This window comes from Phoxinus phoxinus (assembly GCF_949152265.1).
Source record: "Phoxinus phoxinus genome assembly, chromosome: 24".
NCBI classification, from domain to species: Eukaryota; Metazoa; Chordata; class Actinopteri; order Cypriniformes; family Leuciscidae; genus Phoxinus; species Phoxinus phoxinus.
The window spans coordinates 11,438,231-11,459,023 of record NC_136899.1 but is presented as its reverse complement, the minus strand read 5'-3'; the positions used below and the strand labels follow the sequence as shown (position 1 = coordinate 11,459,023).

Here is a 20,793-nt window from a genome sequence, read left to right as displayed (position 1 = left end):
AAACTAGAGGTGTTTAGGATTTCATGGAAGGAGAGCTCGATTGCTTACAGAGAGGCTTTAAAAGCTGCTAGATCTGCTTATTTTTCAACCCTATTAGAAGATAATAAACATAATCCTAGGTATTTATTTGAAACAGTGGCTAAACTAACGAAAAAGAAAGCTTCAAGCCCAGAAGTTTCCATGCAACACAGCAGTAATGACTTTATGAACTTCTTCACTTATAAGATCGATAATATCAGGGACAAAATTATAACTATGCAACCGTCTAATACAGTATCGCATCAGGAAGTGCATTGTAGTCTCCCTGAGGGAAAATTTGATTCATTCATTGCTATAGGAGAGGAAGAATTTTGCAAACTCGTCAAATCATCTAAATCGACAACGTGCATGTTAGACCCTATACCGACTAAGCTGCTGAAAGAGATGCTTCCAGATGTCATAGATCCTCTTCTTAATATCATTAATTCATCTTTGTCTCTAGGATACGTACCAAAAACCTTTAAGCTAGCTATGATTAAACCGCTTGTTAAAAAACAGCAACTTGATCCTACAAAGCTAGTCAATTACAGGCCGATCTCTAATCTGCCATTTCTGTCAAAAATATTAGAAAAAGCAGTATCCTCACAACTGTGTTCCTTTCTTGAAAGAAATGATATCTGCGAGGATTTTCAGTCCGGATTTAGACCGTACCATAGTACCGAGACAGCTCTCGTTAGAGTCACAAATGATTTGCTCTTATCATCCGATCGTGGTTGTATCTCTCTATTAGTATTACTGGATCTTAGTGCTGCATTTGACACCATTGACCACAACATCCTTTTAAATAGACTCGAACATTATGTTGGCATTAGTGGAATTGCACTAGCATGGTTTAAATCATACTTATCTGACCGTTATCAGTTTGTAGCAATAAATGAAGAGATGTCTTATCAATCACAAGTTCAGTATGGCGTACCACAAGGCTCAGTACTAGGACCGCTGCTGTTCACTCTGTATATGCTACCATTAGGAGATATCATTAGGAAACATGGAATTAGCTTTCACTGTTATGCCGACGATACTCAGCTGTATATTTCTTCAAAACCTAACGAAACCTACGAATTCACAAAATTAACGGAATGCATAGCCGATATAAAAAATTGGATGACTAGTAATTTCCTACTACTAAATTCAGAAAAAACAGAGATTCTAATTATTGGACAAAAAACTTCCACACGTAATAACCTAGAGTACTGTCTAACACTTGATGGCTGCTCTGTTAAGTCTTCGTCGTCGGTTAGGAACCTGGGTGTGCTCTTTGATACCAATCTTTCATTTGAAAGTCATGTGTCTAGTATCTGTAAAACCGCTTTCTTCCATCTTAAAAATATATCTAAATTACGTCATATGCTCTCAATGAATAATGCAGAACAATTAGTTCATGCGTTTATGACCTCAAGGCTAGATTATTGTAATGCTCTACTGGGTGGTTGCCCTGCACGCTTAATAAACAAACTACAGCTAGTTCAAAACGCAGCAGCTCGAGTTCTTACTAGAACCAGGAAGTATGACCATATTAGCCCTGTTCTGTCAACACTGCATTGGCTGCCTATTAAACATCGGATAAATTTTAAAATATTGCTGATCACTTACAAAGCACTAAATGGTTTAGCTCCGCAGTACTTGAGCGAGCTCTTAACGCATTATAGTCCTTCACGTCTACTGCGATCTCAAAATTCCGGTCAGTTAATAATACCTAGAATATCAAAATCGACTGCTGGCGGTAGATCCTTTTCCTATTTAGCACCAAAACTTTGGAACAGTCTTCCTACCATTGTCCGGGAAGCAGACACACTCTGTCAGTTCAAATCTAGACTAAAAACACATCTCTTCAGCCTAGCATACACATAACACATTATAGACTTTTATAATTAGGCTGCATAGTTTAGAACAGCCGGGACCGGGAACACTTCCCGTAATCCTGATGTACTTGGTACATCATAAGAAGGACGGCGTCTACGCTAATATTAGTCTCTCTGTCTATCCCGAGGTTTACCGCTGTCCACTGGAACCAGGCCGTATCCAGATCTGATGAAGGACCAGCGCCAGGACACGACGACGACGCCGCTGACCTGAAGTGTCAACCAGTCTCTCCTCCTCTCCACTCTGACTTCAAACAACCGGAACTGGACAAATACTCTGATTCATTCTGAACTTCATACACTGTTTACTCATTGGCCAGAGGAGAACTGGCCCCCGACTGAGCCTGGGTTCTCCCAAGGTTTTTTTTCTCCCTTCTGTCACCTGATGGAGTTTTGGTTCCTTGCCGCTGTTGCCTTACCTTCTGGCTTGCTTAGTTGGGGACATTCAATATTCAACAATATTATAGATCTGCCTTAAAGGTGGATGATGATGAAATTATTTTTTGTATTATTTTCATGTTATCACTGTGAAGCTGCTTTGATACAATCTGTATTGTAAAAAGCGCTATATAAATAAAGATGACTTGACTTGACTTGACTTAGTGATTTGATTATGATTTATTTATTTATTTTTGGTCTGGGAGGTACACCGGTGGTACACTTCAGGTTTAAGGGGTTAAACAGCATATAAAGTCAGAACAAAAACTACTTGAATAGAATGTAACAGAATCTTTACTAAACTGAATTGAATCTGATTGAATTGTCCTGAATAGAATATAAATGAATTGAACAGAATTCGTAACTAAACTGAACAGAATATTAAATAGAATTATCTTTAAAAGAATGTAATTGACTTGAATGTTAAGGAATCAAACAGAATCTTGAAAAGAATCTTGTGCAATCAAATAGTTTTGAATAGAATGTAAGTGACTACAATGTAAATTAATTGAACAAAATCTTTACTAGGTTGAATAGAATGGAATTGACTTGAGTATAAGTGGTTTGAGCTTTGTGGTTTGAGCTTTTATAACATCCGTACACATCGTAAACTAAAGCGAAGCTCCGATGGGAATGATGCTGTTGTAAGAGGACCACCATCCCTCTATCGCCTCATACTGATGTGAAGATAAGATGATTTACTCTGATAACACTATGTCAGTCTGGTGGAAATCCTTGCGACTGGTTTAGTGACAATGTTTCCATTACTTTCCTCTAAGAGCATTTCACTTGACATGAAGACAGATGATCATGTCAAGAAGATAAAGGAAGCAAAACTATAAAAAAAAAGTTTTTGAAGCAAGCCAGAGAAAAGGGATACAAGGCCAGCTGTGAGCAAAAACCGCATCTATCTAAACATACAGCATTTGATACAACAATAACCACAGAAGTGTAAATTTAATCCAAAGCCACCCTGCCACAAACACTGATGTACATAGGCAAAGACAACAGATGCTAAAACCCTCACACATCAAGGTCTCATACCGAAACTTCAAATGAACACAAACATGAAGCATTACACCTTCAACAGTACATGTACTAAACTCGCAATCATTTGTTTTTATCAATACTAACAGGCTTTAATGTAATGTTACTTCATCTGTCTTTGACATGGTGAATCAAAAGGTTTCTCAGGGCTGTAGTGTGTGATTGTGTATTTGTACTGATGTGCTGCTGGAAGAAGCCACTGATGTGATCAGAGTTGAAGTAAATGAAGACATAGAGGGGATTTCCCCAGTGCTACAAAACACGTCACCACTAAAGCGTTCAGCAAGATTAGAGCAACATGCGGCCCTCCAGCTCTACTAAGTATACAGTGTATCCCATGTGTCCGTGCCTGTTTTGTACAAATGCAATGAAACAGAAACTCAGAAGTTGGTGGAGAACATGTCTGGTCATATTTCGCCCCAAAATACACAGGGGGAAAAAATACAAATATGATTTGTATAAAGAAAATGAAGTTTACATTTTTAGGGTCATTTGTCTTTTATTGTGATATTATTTTCATAATATTCCCCATGATATGTTAAGATGTTTTACTTTTATGTTTGTCTGTAATTCTCATTATTCTCAATTATGATTCTAATTACTGTAATATGCATATATATTAAAATACAGCACAACAACAGTGATATTTAAATACTTTACAATATAAATAATATATATTTATTTGTCTGCATTATGGCAATGATAATGAGATTATCATTAAGGCTGATATGCACAATGCAAAACGTCCTAAAAACATTAGGCTTTATTTTCTTTGTGCAAATATAAGTTCTTCATTTTTCACTTTTCATTTTGAAGTAATATGTGATCTAGTAACGCTTACCTCATGCCACTGTGCCCTACTGAAGCGTTAATGTTCAACGAGAGAATAATGCAGATGATGTAACCGTTTCAGAGGTGTGTCCGTGTTTGCTTTTTCCTCTGCTAACTGTACCATCATTATTGTGGCATTAGTAAACAAGAACACGGCACACTTCGCGCTGACATTGACGCCTGATTGGAAGTCTCAGATTTCAGTAGTACATATTAGTGAATCTAAAATTAGCCTAAAAAAATTACAAACCTTGTGAGTTCCTGTGCTGTCCAGGTCCATTTTGGAGACCGCCATCTGTCAAAACAGGCACAAAATCAAGAGTTGCACAGTGAAAATCTGACAGTTTATAATCACAAAGATGTGTTTATAGGTTGTTCAAGTTGTTATCCAATGCGATTTTCAATGACAAGCATGAGTTGTCTTGAACTGTATTATTCAAAGAGTGGCACTGAAAACAAACCCACACTCACTGATAAACTTCATGTCTGGATGTAATCCACAAGATTAAATGACACCACAGTCAGTGTTGTCATACAACAACAACAACAACAATAATGCAACATTTACTCAGGATTTATTTGTTGCTTCTCTTTGTTCTCATAATGCGCCATGTATTAAAAATACTCTGGCATGTTGCAGAGTCAATTATGCGGAACTAAGCGACATAATCACCTATGATGATGTCCTTTTAAGGTCAGTATGAACCTGTCGGCTTTGACTATGCAGAGCAGTTTAATGTATTTATTAAAATATCAGACAAAATATAAAAAATGTAAATCATGTTACTATTACAAATAAGTAAACACACGGGGCAATCTCAATATGTAATGATTTCAATACGATGGTTAGAGCAGATGTTGCCATTTTTACCTTTTTTGGTGCTATGCACTAGCTTTTAAAAACAAAAACAGGCAATTTATGTAGAAATATTCTTTTGATGTTTATATATTGATGTTTAATGCCTGTTAGAACTGCTGAGGCGTTTTAACATAACAGAGCTTTAGAAACAAATGATCCCAAGACGGGTCAAGTTACGAATAGGTTTAAACATGTTTCTGTAGCTGCATCTCTCTTTTTTTTTTTTGCTATGCTCAGAGGAACTGTTTACAGGAAGTGTGTACGCTACGAAGGGGAAGAAGACTAGGAGAGGGAGAGGGAGAGAGAGAGAGAGGGAGGATGAGCTTACCCATGTTTACTGTCATCATCAGGAAGTGACCCTAGTGAACTCGAGCTGAACGCTCGACTCCTTTCATCAGGGAAAATCTTCACTCTGCAAACACAACATAAACAGAGTGAATTAGAGACATCATTAACTTGAAATACCAACAAACAGACACAAATAGTAATAATAAAGAGAGCCAAAAACCCCTTACACATGTGCCAACGCTTAAACATCACAAAGGATTTACGTAACATTCTTGTTTTCGTGTCTCCACCCAATTGCAAAATTTACAGAAAATGACAGCAATGATTCTTGTGTTTCTGTGCTAAACATTAAATGAAAAATACATTAAGAATACAATTCATATACAATGACTTGAATACACCTCTTCTATTTTTATCTCTGTGTTAAAATTAAATTTGATATTTTTGGGCAAGACACAACTGTCCTGATATTATAATGAAAAGTATTATTATAAAGAAAAAAGCCCCATTAAAAGATTTAAAAAAAATAAATAAATAGTTTAGTGTTATATATTTGTTTATGTTTAGAGTAATCAAATCTCTATTGTTTATTAAAATATATTTTTAGAGTATATAGAGTCATAGAGAAGAGTCACAGAGAGGATCTCTACAAGTGTTACAAATTATACATTTACAAATCAATACTTTTTAATATTTATGGGAAAAATACTATTTTAAAAGTATTTATTAAAAGTTATTTATTTGGAAACTAATGTGTACTAAGATGTGTACACACATATGTATTAGATATGTATGGAAAATATGTTATTTTTACTTTGTGGTTATGACTTTTTTTTAAGTAAAGTCTTTCAATCAAATATATCTGTACTATTACTCATCTGTCTGAATTTGTGACTTCGTAGCACAGTGAACCCCTTTAAATAACTAATCTGTCACATTATGTCACAATGCAATTTTCTTCATAACAATCATAACTGTCCATAAACAGTGTGTCTGACTGCCAACAGCAAATACAACCATCCTCTCCCAGTCGCTGTCATTTTATGTCATTCTTCAGATGAGAGAGACGCTTGTCTTTGAAGACAGAAAGTGCCCTGTTGCCCTTGAGACATTGTTAAGCCACATCGAGCGGGATAAAAGTGGAGGGAGCGCTAAAGGTAGCGACCACAGTGCTCTTCAAAGACGAGTCGGAGCGCCAGGCAGAGAATCTGTCACCAGCAGCCACAGGCTGATCTGAGAGCAGTTTCTCATATTCTGACACATGAAAGGCAAGACAATGAGATCTATTTTTTTCTTCATTTATAATTGTCAGCTTCACGCAACAATATCGACGAGTCGCCTGGAGATGCTGCGGAAAGAAGAGCAATTACAGTCGTCAGCAAAGCGCGAAAGAGCCCTGAACTCAAGAGGCTCAAAGTACAAGGGTGCCAGCGAAAAGGTTACGAACATTTGCACGGAAATAGCTATACAAATTGGAGCCATATTTGTCTGCCTGTAAAATAAAAAAATGAGCCAAATATAGCGGCGGTGCTGCGGAGAGGCTGATTCTCTCTTGATGGCTCTTGTAGTTATTATGCCAAATGACTTGGCTGGAAACGATGAGTCTTGAGTAAACAGCACTTTCTGCGGCTGATGGGATGTGGTTTCAAAAGCAGCTCAAGTTAAAAATGGTAGACATGACAAGCTTTTGTCTATGGTGTCTTATTGTTAATGTTTTGTCTATTGATATTGTTTTGTCTATGGAGTCTTACCGCTATTGATTTAAAACTCATTGATTCATTGATGCACGACTCATGTAGGTAAATATTGCTATTTATACCATAGTCTGACTCTGTCTGAAAACTCAATTCTGATTGGCCGGAAAGTGTGCAACAAAACCGTTTCATGAACAGGTAGCTCCAAGTTTAATCATCACCGTTTTATATTAATGCAATGTTTTCATTAAAGCGCACAGATGAATATGTCACTCAGAGATTGCGCTTTGTACACACAGAAACATTCAGGAGATCAGAAACTTTTTATCAACCCTGCCCCGCGACTTCATATTTTATTCATAATATATGGGGTAACATTGCTGGTTTTGAAGTAATTAAACTCACTTTGTAGTATTAGAGAGACACTTAAAAGATGCAGGTAATTCACACACGCATCTCTCTCTCTCTCAATAATGAATTCAAATACATGCTATATTTCATTCATTGAAACATATGTAATCTTGTGTACTTTATCTCAGTGTCTGATTTAAAGCCAACACAATGCTAGATCTAACAAACCGTAACTGACGAAAATAACCATTATTTTTACCCTTCCGGTCAAATATATTGCGCTGCAATTATCAATAACAGCTTTAAGTTGTCAATGCTGGCAAATGACCATGGTATAAGCGGGATAATCCACGGCTAGCTGTGCATTAAATGATTGGAATGCACTCCGCGTCGGGCGGTTCTTTGCCTCTACGTCGTGCATTAAAATAGTTTAATGCACAGCTAGCCGTGGATTATCCCTTACTTATTACAATGTATTGTTATAACTGTGAATATAAAGGCAATAATTAAATATCATTCTGCATTGTGTTCAGCACAGTGCAAATATGTGAGAAAAACATGTCACTTGTTGCGGAGACGTTACTACTTTTCTAAGTAAGCTGACTTTTTTCGTCTAAGGACAGAGAGCAGCACCACTCACATTTACTTCAGCTGTCATTCTACTAAATACCTCTTGTTTTCTAAGATTGTTTCTTAATATCTGACTATCACATATGCTTTTCAATGATGGAAAACTGAGACTGAAGATGCTGTCTTGTATCCAAAACCAGCAACAACAACAACAAAAAATCTGCAAATGGCTAAAGTTGCAAACACTAAATAGCAGCGAATCTAGGGTGAACTTTGCGCCCGATGTTTCATTACAAAAAAAAGTATCTGATAAAAGAGTCTTTTAATAGTGCAAAACTGAAAAAAAGGTAATCTCTTCACAGACATTCCTTTACAATGATACACAGTTACCAGTTACTACTGGAGTTTGGCTCAGTGGGAATCTAAACTCCGCCACACCTCCTCTCCCTGGCATATCTTAAAGCGTCCTTTTCTGTCTCTAAGCCTCATTCATTGCTCTTTATTTTTCTCTCTTTGTTTCTAAGGCTTGCATGGTCCCCGAGTTTCTGAAGAAACAGTCAGCGCAGAAAAATGTCTGGGCTCCTGACAGAAACACAAAAGGGTTTGCTGTAAGTTTCCAGAGCTTAAGCCAAGGCGTATGCTCAGTGCACACTAGCGGGGCAGAGCAGCGCACAAAACACACAAGTCACAAGATACCAAAGATCTCGGAGCACATTTGAGAAAGGATATTTGGTGGAAGAACTCTAAAAAAACAACGCCAATTGAAAAAAGTAACAATTTGTCAATGAAATTATTACAAACTGTTGGTTTTGCACTTCATGGTACACAAAAAAAAAAAAAAAAAAAAAAAAAAAGTGAAATTAAAAGTGAAATTAGGCATCACCACAGTATAATGTACAGTATAAAATATATATATTTATTTTGAGATCTGCTTAAGGTTACATTTAACATTGTTTTTAGATGTTAGTGTTTTAAAATATTAACTTTAAATGCGCGTTAAATGTCAAAGACAATCTAAAGGTAAAAATTGGAAAATGAGCATGAACAATTAAATATCTAATATGATACAGAATAAAAAAAATAGAATATGGGCTGATATTCCTAAAATAAGTTTAAAAAAAATATTATATTTCAATCAAATATAAAAATAAATATATTAAGTCATGAACAAACTACGAATTCTCATAATTAACTGGTTAACTGTAAACCGACAATCAGAATTTTGACCAATTAATATCAGTTAAACAGGAATTTAAGTAATTTTGAAAGAATTTTTAAACATATTTAGAAACATTTGCTGCGTGGTTAAAATATACTACACATATAAAATTGCGTTTTTGAGGAGAGAAAAATAATAAGGGCATATAAGTCGCATTTTATTATTACATACATTTTTTTTTTTTAAATAGGCCTACCTGTAAATAAATGGGCTATTTTAATTCCCCTCACTCCAAAACAAATCCTTTATATTTAACAGGTATTAATTCTATTCAATTCAAGAATGAAAAATATAAGCAGCTAAACGTTAAGCCCAAAAAAAATTATTTAAAGAGAAACTGAAACAGAAACAATGTGTTGGGCTCACATACTTTCATTCGAATCCAAATGTTTGCATATTCGTGATGTATTCGGATGCTAAACTCTTGTTATTATTTAAACTAGGCTTTGTACTTCACTCGGGTTCCAATATCCACGTAAAACATCGTCCTTCACATGCAGAAAAATGTACTTGGCACAGTGGGGCGGTGCTCACGCTGAACGGCACAGGTATTGGACTACGGACTATTTCAATTGAGCAGTGTAACTTTTAATAAGTTTGGTTGACTGTATTCAGACTTTTGATGTTTTTAAAACTAGGTACTTTTCATGTTCGACTTACTTTATAATACATAACCATTTATCTAATATATCAAATAGACCTCACAACAAAATTGACTATAAGAACTAGTGCTTCTTTTCAATGTAAGATCATTGCATTGTGGGCACCTCTTTATATTTGAGGGATATGTACCGTCACATCTCCAACTTGGCACCTCAAAATCCATTTAAAAAGGAATGCACACATACACATTGACCTTGCGGCTGCTATAAACACATTTAAGCACCAAGGGACTGACGTGCTGCCAAAAAGCAGGTGGCCCTCCAACATGAGCATCTCCCTAAACCCCTCTGCCCTCACTGCGTCTGGCACCAACCGCCAGCTCTCCAGCCCATCTGCTCGGTCACTCCACGCAGCACGAGAGCGGCCCGCTTACCCGAGCACCCACCGCACAACTTGCCATTCATGCCACACGCGCTTGACGCCAACTCTCTAGATCGATCTGACGTTCTGTCAAACTGCCGCTTGCTGAGGCCTGTGCAGCTTGGCTTGACTCGACAACAATCTACCTTCTTTTCTTTTTTTTTAAAGCCACAGCATGTGGGAATCAAATAATTAAGCAAATGGGAAAATAAGCATGTAGTTAAATTAGTTCAGTTTAGTGACTATCATTAATGTAACAGATTTAGGTCATCTGACATTCACCGCTATCTTCAAGGGTGGACATTTGCCAGGAATGAAGTCAGCCTTCATGGTAGGCTACATTCTTTTCAACATATTACATCACCCCTCCAAATAAAGTCAAGTCAAGGTGAGCCGGATTGTAGGGTATTTCCCGCTTTTCCATGAATTCTGATGTCGGCTCACCAGCTGCAGCTCTTAATGACTTGTGGAAAGCTTTTCCCTTTCACAGTGTTGAGCAGAAAAAAGGCATTGATTGTAACTGAACACATAAGCAGCACTAATGTGAAACTGCATCTATTTGTAAAAGGGTTAGGAATGGCAGAGCGAAACTCAATACTAGTAATTGTGTGGCCCATGTGACGTTGTCAATGGCAATAATCACACATGTATCTTCTTACAGAGTTAATATGGAGCAAGGCTGGACGGTCTCTCTTATAAGGCTACATTTATTTGAGTAAAATTCAGCAAAAAACAGCAATATTGGGAAATATTAGTAGGCTACAATTACAGTTTATAGTGTAAATAACTGTTTTCTATTTTAATGTGTGTTCAATTTGATCAGGTATAACTGTAACTGTAGTCTTCAGCTTCACATGATCCTTCAGAAATTACTCTAATATGCTGAGCTCTAAAGAAACTTTTTTTTTATCATTATGATGTTGGAAACAGCTGGGCTGCTTAATACTTTTTTAGAAACCAAGATAATACATTTTTTTCAGGATTCTTTGATTAATATAAAGTTCAAAAGAACAGCATATTTTAAATATATTTTTTAAACAATGTAAAAGTCTTTACAGTCAAAATCGAATATTAATTTCTTATTTCTTAAAATCTTATGACCTTATGAATTGAATTGAATTTTTGCAATTCAAATGTCATCAACCATGTTTGATATTAGCTGAAATTGAAAGTGTATATTTAACTCTGCATGCTTATTACTTGATTTTACAATCATATTACCTTTGCCATCATTTAACGCTCACTTAAAGTTTCTTTAAAAACACTAATAATTTCACAAAGTAATATTAAAGTAATCTTCAGCAAAACTCAAAATTAATATGCATTTTTAATATTGCATATTACAAGGTTGTGATACCTACATTTAAAATCCATTTATACGTTATTTATTAGTTAAATAATTAACTAATTAATGGCCCAGATATAGTGTAAGATATGGCCCAGATTTTTTATATTAGTACACCGCTAACAATTGGTATAAGTAAATTAGAAGTGTGACTGAAATGGATCCTGCTATTTAATGCAATTCAGCATTGAAGAGGAAATAGAAGAACATCAACATGTCTTTGCCAAAGAATGATGTAATGTACCTGCATGCCAGTGAGTGAAAAATGTAGATGAAACCGAGTGGGCCAAAACCACAATGTCAAGAAGTAAAATGAGTGCTAGACCTTTCTCACCATCAAAACACCCACACACATGATCTAAATGACAAAAGGCTGGGGTTTCTTCAAGTGTGGTTAGAATCAGGTCCTGCAATGAGTAAACCAAACAGGTCAGCTCTCATCGACAAGGACAACGGTCCTCTTTTGTCAGCAACTCGGTGACTCACAGGTGGTGGCGGCAGCTTTTCTGGGAAATGACACAACATCAGCTTTGCTAAAGCCAATCCCTCCTTGGGACCGCCGAGAAGAGACTTACTTGTATAAAGCCAAGCCAATCTCACACTTTGAGCTCCTAATCTACTTTTCTGCATTAGGTTTTTTTTCACGGGTGAGGTGCACCAGCTTGCCTGCATACACACTCGCACGTATAAAACCCACTGACACACAGCCTTCGACAACACACTCCCTTAGCAGACAATACATTCTGCAGTATAGATTCCTTGCCAATATACACCTCGGTCTGGAACCATATCTGTAGGGCACAAAAAAGCAGATAGACCCGAGGCAGACACAAAGTTGACATCCATTTCAAAGTAGCAGGATGACTGTCATGCAGCTAAAGGAACAAAGTGATATATAATAGGCAAGCAAATACACATGGGTCAATAATAAATAAGAATATTCATGATAAAGAAAAAATATATATGTTTTTATAAATGCACTATTTTAATTTCTTTCTGTTTCATATACTTTTTGAAAAACTTTTATACAATTTTCAAAAAATGTTAACAATTATTAACTTTAACATTAAAAATGTGGTCTAACCATTAAGTAAAAAGTAAAATCATATTTTAATTAAACCTTGAATACATCTTATAACCATTTTAAGTTTTTATTTTTCAAGGTAAAAAGTATTTTTTTTTTTTTAATTATCCATTGGTAAACTAAATAGATCACAAGTAGGGCTGTCAAAATTAACATTTTAATTTTGCGATTAATTTTTTTTATAATGTGTTAAAAATATTTAACACAATTAACGCATCATCCATTTCTTCCTGTCGTCCTTTGGCTAGCATTACATTATATGATAACGCTTACGCTATATCCGTTCAAGTGCTTTTAAACCATTCAAGTGCGATAAGACGCAATAGAGAATTTAAAGATATGCTGGTGCGATTTATGTGAAGCGGCTCTTTGTGTTCACTCACCCGCATTGAGTTCTAATTCGTGCTTGAATGGACAGAAACAGACAAAAGTATGTCGAAAAACCCGTTAGTGGCGAGTATCCTCATACATAAGCACAGTCTTAAAGGAGTTCAAATGTCTTAAATGACCATAAAGAGACCAGATTCGCATCAGGTCTTAAATTGACAGTAGCCTAATAAACCTGCTGCTGTCTGTCTGTCATTAATGTTAATCAAACAACAAAAGACTAAGATAAAATAACTCACAGCCCTTGATTGAATAACTTTTGTAGCTTTAATAAGGATTAATCAATATATTTTGGTAAAAATCAGACCTGGCCTGACTGGGCCAGTAGAAAAAATCCTTAGCGTTAAGCCCTGCTATATTTAAGGCACAGCTAAATGTGACATTATTATAATAGTTATGTGTGAAGTTCACTTAAATTAAAAGTTGTAATATTTTTTTAAAGCCTATTAAAGGTTAAAAATGACGGTGCTCAATCTGTATTGTTGAATGGCTATAATCACCCCAGCAAATAAGAAAAAGTATTGGTATTGGTGATACTGGCCATCATTCATAGAACTTAGTAAAGAGAGATGCCATTAAGCATGTATTTAAAATATGCATTCTTTATGCTGCTTATACATTTCAATGTGAAATTATGTAATTATACATTTTTAATCGATTGACAGTCACAGCACTAATCACGAGACATTTTAACAGCCTGAAATAACCATGCCTTGCCATAAAACAGGTCAATTTTACTGATGTTTTAAAAGACGTAATGATATTGACACACATTCTCACTATGATATCATCTTCTGTTTTACTGCATGTTGGTTGCATCACAAAACATTTCAAATATTAATAAGCAGTTTCATCAAAATATTGATAATCAATGAAAAACGTATAAAGTTACTACTTATAAGGTTTTCTTCTCAAGAACTTCTTCTTTTAATGAGGCCTTTTTCTTCATTACAGTAATAGTCAAATTCATTTTATGCCCTCCAAAAATACATAGGGTGATCAAGTCCTATCCCTTGTAGTCCTGATGATAAAAATAAATAGAGGACTGACCAACTGCATGTAATAGAGGCCAACCTGAAAAATTAAATTAGACACAGCGAGCTCAACTCACAAAAAGGCATCATGATGGAATTGTTGTCCTACGGCAATCATTGATTATTTTTACACAATGAATATATTTTGAGACACAGAAAACAAGCACCATCTGCGCAATAATATGTTGTTATCATTGTATACCGCCTCACGCTCACAAACACCCGCGCACATGCACACAATTTCTTTGTTTTTCTGCTCATTTGTGTTAATATATGGTAGCAGATGTCTCCAGGGCAGCTGAAATCATTACAACGGCAGAAATCTGCTCTGAACGTCAGTGGAATTTCAATTATTACCCTTCACTGTGCCTGCAGTGAGACCACTTTAGGTTGCAGCGCTGCTCGTGACAGGTTAAAAAGGGGATCTGACACGTATCACTCGGTTTCGGAGGTGATTGATGCTTTAACGCGTTAGAGGTTTTCACTGCGAGTCAATAACTATACGACATAATAACAGCTGTTAGATCAAATTACACCTGACACTGAACAAAAATAAGACGCAACATTCAGGGTGATTACAGTGATCTCTTATATAATGGAAGAAACTTTAAAGGCAAGCGTCACTACTAATGCATTTACTTAAAGGGTTAGGTTTTTTTTAACACATTACGCATCCAGCATCATTTATGCTATACGGACATGAATGATACCTCAAATCGTGTGGCTTGTTGAGGAGAGAAGCTCTGTTGAATTTCATTAGACCTGAACAACTACTAGGAACCAGAATATCATAGACTTGGAGATAGGATCTTTAAAACACCCAATCACATAGCAATAGCAATGTACTAAAACCCCACTCAGAACACCTTAGAAACAGCAGAGCAACACCCTTGCATCATGATTTTTGATTACTTTTGCAACTATAAATATATCCGTCCGTATATATACATAATTAGACTTGAAAAAATTGAACAAAACCTTTTCATACCATTAAAACTTTTCAGATTTCCATATCACTGCAAAATGTATTAAAAACATGAAGGGTCATAAAGCGATCATGACATGAGAAATCAAAATTTCCTGGCTCTTTTCGGTCTTTGTACCATTAAAACATCCTGCAAGTTTCATAGCTTTAAACGCCTATCTCGTTTTAAACAAAGCATTCATTTCTTCGAGCTCCTAAAATGGCTCGTTTGGATATTGCGGGACCTGTGATTTCACACTGGCAAATACATTTAAATATGACTACCTCCAGAGCAAGACATCAACCAATAGTTATACATCATCTCACCATAGGCCCCGCCCACTGGCATTCAGTAGCTTAATGGTGCTCTACTAAGTGATGTTGGCTGACTTCACTTCTTGTTGACGTTCGAAGTATTGTCAAACAAAACGGAGGCTAGCTAGACCCTCCCTCCTCCTCGCATGCGCACTAACCCCCCAAACCCCACCCCCAAATCATTCTTGTCGGTTATTGGCTGGAACACTGTTTGTTATGTTTAGTGATGCGGGTGAACCCAGTTTGTTTTTGTTGCCGTTTGTGGAGCCTGGGGTGTCTACAGAGACCGTGTTTTTTTACAGTGTGTTCAGGGGACAGGCAGCTAGCACATAGTGAGGAGATGTTTGCTGTATGAGACAAAAAAATGTTTTGGCCTAAAAAACACGTGACATTGCTTATAGCACCTTTAATGGCTGACATTTTGCCTACACTGGACGCGAGCGTCGCATCAAAAGCAAGTATAACCCATTTTAATCACTGTCAACACTGGATATAGTATACAGATGTCCGTTCAGTTTCTGACATGACTTCACACGCTTGAGTCTGTCGACAAAAGGACAAATAAAAGAGTGAAATAATGTTTGATTTGATGTGTCCAATTTAAACAGCTTGTTTGCGTCTCTGTACAGACTTCAGAAGGATCCTAGTGCCGGAAACAAGTGGATGGTTTAGTTTAATGGCGTCCCGGATCACGTTGGATGATTATATGTTTGTTCGGATCATTTTGTTTGGTAAACGAGGTACATTGTAATAGAGATTTGCAAAGAAACTTTTGTTGAACGATGAGGCAGCTAACTGACAGAGCAATATTGGATCTGACAGCAGTTGCATCACAAATCGCAAGTAAATTATTTCATAATTCTATGTCTGTAAATTACGGTTTTATATGGACAATGTTTTCAAAACACTTGCATTAGTGAGTGGGCGTTGATACCGTTTTACAATGACGTCAGCCAATCATAACAGTAGCTTTTTACTGACAAGCCTTAAAGGAACCACTCCTTAAAAACGGATCATTTCAGACAGAGGGTTGAAAATAAAACTTGTTCTGCATTTACATGTTGTTGTTTTTTTATATAAAAAAAACGCTGATAACATTATCAAGGAACATTTTCAAATAATAATAAAATCCATGTCATGACCCCTTTAATAACTCCAACTTGCAAGTACTACAAAGAGCGCTATCGGCATACACAGTGCAGCTACATAAAGCGATAAAAAAATATATAGAAAATTATTTGATTGTTATATCATTGCCATATGCAAACCATCATGATACTCATCTATAAACTCCTAAATGTGGACAAATATGCATTAAGACAATATAAAAACAGTAACCATGCATTTCTGCAAAGCTGCTTTGAAACGATATTGTGAAAAAGGCTTTATAAATAAAAATGAACTTGAGAAAATAAAATTGTGACCATGACCATCTATAGAGAACTTTTCAATAAATAACATTAATAATAATAATACATTCATATTTTAAATATAATATAATATTTATCAATATATTATTAAATTACGTTTTTTTTTAAACAAAAATCATGTTTTCATTGTTAATTATTACTGTGTTAAAAAGCAGAAAAAATAGAATAAAACTGGTTAAGCAAAATAATAATCTGAATAAAGACAATGTTTTGGTGGTAAAAAAAGTTTGTATTCTAAATAATCTGTGTTGTGTTGGTCATAAGGCAATATTGTTCAGTCTCGATTCTTGGTAAGTGCTTCTCCCACTCTTTCTGATAAGGGCAATTCACCTGCACTTCATTTTGTCAGACACACAGGACCTAATTAAAGGGCTTCCTTTCATCTCATTAAAACAGGGAACTACCAAAGTGCTTAACGGGATGAAGTTAGATAAGAAACCCTCGAATGCAACTTGTGTTATCGCTATCCAAGAAAACTATTTCTAATTAACACACTAACTGGATGATCTCTTCGATGAACACTTTACGGATAATGGACCAGTTCTGAACCTGAAAACCCTGACCCAAATGTAGACACTTTGATGTCTTACATTAAAACAAGATTTTCTTTCTTCATCAAAATTGACCTTGAGGTGAAGAACCAACTCTGTTCTTTCCACAGCTTTAGAGAAAGAGCTCGCAGGAGCCGCTCAAATCACACTGACCCTTTGGCCCTTGGCTCTTTGGCGTGTGGTGTGCGTGTCCAATCACTCAAGCAAGTGATAAGACCGCTGTGATTTCCTCCGTGTCTAGTCAGCTAGCGCTGAGATTAGGCCCAAAACTAATGATCCATCATGAAGATCTGTGGCTGACCAGACAACACTCTGACTTACAGCCATGAAGGGAACAGGATAAAATACCACATTTCTCCGACATCCTAATCTAAGGTGGTCATTCATCACAGGTTTCAATGTCTCTCTGCCAAAATAGTCCTTTAGGGATTCCCAAAAATATGAGTCAGGGTGAAATTAAGTCTATTTGCCTCGAAATGTGACCTGTCTGCGCTGGACAGATCTTCCATCGGACATGAAGAAGACTTGTGTGTGATGGCAAGTGAACAAATTTTCTGAATACTTGAATCTTTAGGGGTCTAATGATCAAACTGACAGACTAATCATTTTTTCTTGCATTACTAGGGAGGGCGAATTCAATATCCTGTCCAGATGCTCCTAAACCAGAGCGTATAAACATGAACCCTGAGAATTTGGTGTACAGCAGGCCTGTCTAAAGATGATAAACTTTAAGGTCAGATAACTCAGATGATCATCCAACTCATCTTGCACTTCTATGGAATGTATCTCCAGCAGTCTGCTGGGATTTTTTGCCCAAAATGTAATATCAATAATAGGCTAGGCTATTTATGCATGTGGATCACTGCATAAGAGTCTAGGGTGAGTATTATGACTCAGTAAGACTCGGTTGGTGTCTTAGATTCAAAAGAAACTCAGTCAACATTGCAATGAAGGTACAGAGTTCATCTAGATTCCTTCCTCATGCCGTGAGAAACATTCTTTAACATAGGCTTGGCTGAGACAGATCTGTGCACATTGCAAAAATATTCAATGACTCATTAAGTATCTTTAGTAAACAAACATAAACTCAAGTATTTCAGAGTCCAGGGGGATAATGAGTGACTGAAGGAAGAGTGCAAGAAGAAAAAGCAGGCCAGCACATTCCATCGATCTCCTCCTTTATTATAGCGTCTGTATGTCTACATTAGTATCCCTATAGTAATATCAGTATTATATATGGCTTTAGATATATTTAACTGTAGTTAAACCAGCTGTAGCTTTAGGTCATTCCATGAAAGGGGTGCCTTTTGTGCCCCTCGTTAATATTTAATTGGCATAATAGTTGTGCTGCCATTAACTTTATATATTTCGGTCTTATATTATCATAAGGGTTGTGCACAATTTGATTGCAAAAAAGAAAAGAAAACTAGTATTTAATATTTATTCACTCAATATATCATTTCAGGCTTTAGTTGACAAAATATTTGTATTAAAAAGTTATGTTGTGTTATGCATCCATCCATCCTGTTGACAGCATAACTCCCCTTTATTCGTGCTCCTAAAGGTCTTTTCTAAAATAATTGAGTTCTATAATTTTCTATAAAGTTTGTCAGTAAGAGGAGATCTTAAACAGTCAACACTGTTACCATAATTGTGTGTACCAAACTCAGGTTATGCATCAACATTGTTAAAATCATTATTCCCCCTTGTTAAAAACAATGTTAAATTCCATAAATTCCAAAAATCATGCTCTTTAAGAACATCAAAGCCACTTTATCTTCTAATTTGCTTTATTATAATTTGTCATGTTTGTCATGGACTTAATAAACAGTCAACTCTGTTACCATTACATTTGTACAGTAAACAAATTATTACTGAGAAATATAAATATATGTAGATCAAATTCTTTCTAATAAACATCTTGTAGCAAGATAAAGAGTAAAACTGTCAACCCTGTTACTTTTTTATAGACAAATCCAAACATATAGTAGACGTTTGTTTTGATATTTGAAGAAAATGTCCCATTCCATAGACTATAGCCTACTAAAGACAGACCACTATAGAAAAGAATATTTCAAGACAGAGTTTCATATAATTTATGATGATATGTGTTATCCAAGTAGATTCAGGAGGTCGCATTAGCAAATGTCATAGCAAATAATTCCGGCAAATATAAGCATTCGATACTCACAGTTTTACAGTTTTGCCTAAACAAAACACAACATAAACTTAGAATACGTTTCTTTAATAGCAGTAGCCTACTATTTGAACTGGTGTCTAATGCCTTATGTGGAACTAACACATTGCATTTGACTCTCTATAGCAAATCTTTGCACACCACCGTTGATATAAATGCAGTCATTATTATTCTACATAGAACTCACCTTACGTGCGTATCTTCATGCTGAAGCTGACACTTAAGACAAATTAAACCAAGCTGCGATTCAAAGCGAGCAGTTTTCTGGGTTTAAAACGCAGTGGAGATGAACATTCCGCAAACTGAGCTCTTGTCCGAGAGATACAGTAAAAACAGTAATATATCCGGAAGCCGCGCGCACTTGAATACAGTTGTCACGCACAAATTGAAGGGAACCTCACAAATCCACCTTCCGAAAAGCTTTCCGGTTTATGTTTTTTTGGAGTCGCAGACGCCAGTAATCCAAACAGATGCAGCGGTGTGTGCTAGAGAAAGCTGCAAATCTCGTCGACTGCGCGCCGTCAAAGGAAGAAAGTTTCCTCTCCGCAAACATTGACTGACGCCGAGTTTTTCCACAGAGGAGCGAGTGAGTGTAATGTCATCCCCAGGAAGCGATGACGCGCGTGCTTCAGACTCGCTGCCGCTGCACGAGATTCTGGCGCCCTCGCCCGACTGTGCTTAACATCGTTCACGAAATGTCGAAATGGGTACAAAAATAGGTCTGAAAAGTAGGTGCAGATAATGTTAATCAGGAGTTCAAAGTAAATTATGACAGATATTGGAAACATCAAAATTTAATTACAGTAGGCTACTATAAAAAAATAGTATAGCCTATTGCTGTAATTTTATATGATGTTTCCAATGTTATTTTCCGACTAATTTTAGAATACTTTTATGAGGTTAGAAAATATGTCAAACATTTGGGGCATGTTGATTTATGTGATTTTGCACTTTTAAAGGGAACCTATTATGCCCCTGTTTACAAGATGTAATATAAGTCTCATGTGTCCCCAGAATGTGTCTGTGAAGTTTTAGCTCAAAATACCCGACAGTCGACAGATTTTGAGAGGAAGGAAAAACTTATAGGGACCGCAAGTGCTTAGGGTGCCATTTGGGACAGGGCCATGTAGTATCATCTATATCGCGGTCACGCTCACGCGACAGATTTACATAAAAGTTTTAAAGCTGCATGCATTTTAAAGCTATATCAGTCTGAACTTCTGATATATGGTTTTCTGATATATTTTACGTCTTATTGTGCTTAA

The 20,793-nt window shown here is 36.2% G+C and overlaps 1 protein-coding gene across 1 annotated transcript in view; it reads right to left on the bottom strand.

Annotated features, from left to right (window-relative positions):
• The window catches only part of map3k22 (mitogen-activated protein kinase kinase kinase 22), a 62,045-nt gene extending 41,837 nt beyond the window's left edge, over window positions 1–20,208 (bottom strand). The window contains exons 1-3 of the mRNA XM_079601440.1: window positions 19,716–20,208; window positions 5,405–5,488; window positions 4,468–4,512 (exon numbers count right to left, since the gene is read on the bottom strand). Of these exons, the coding sequence (XP_079457566.1) occupies window positions 4,468–4,512; window positions 5,405–5,423 (64 nt within the window). The 5' untranslated portion in view covers window positions 5,424–5,488; window positions 19,716–20,208. The remainder of the gene's footprint in view (window positions 1–4,467; window positions 4,513–5,404; window positions 5,489–19,715) is intronic.
• Between the last annotated feature and the right edge of the window lie 585 nt (window positions 20,209–20,793).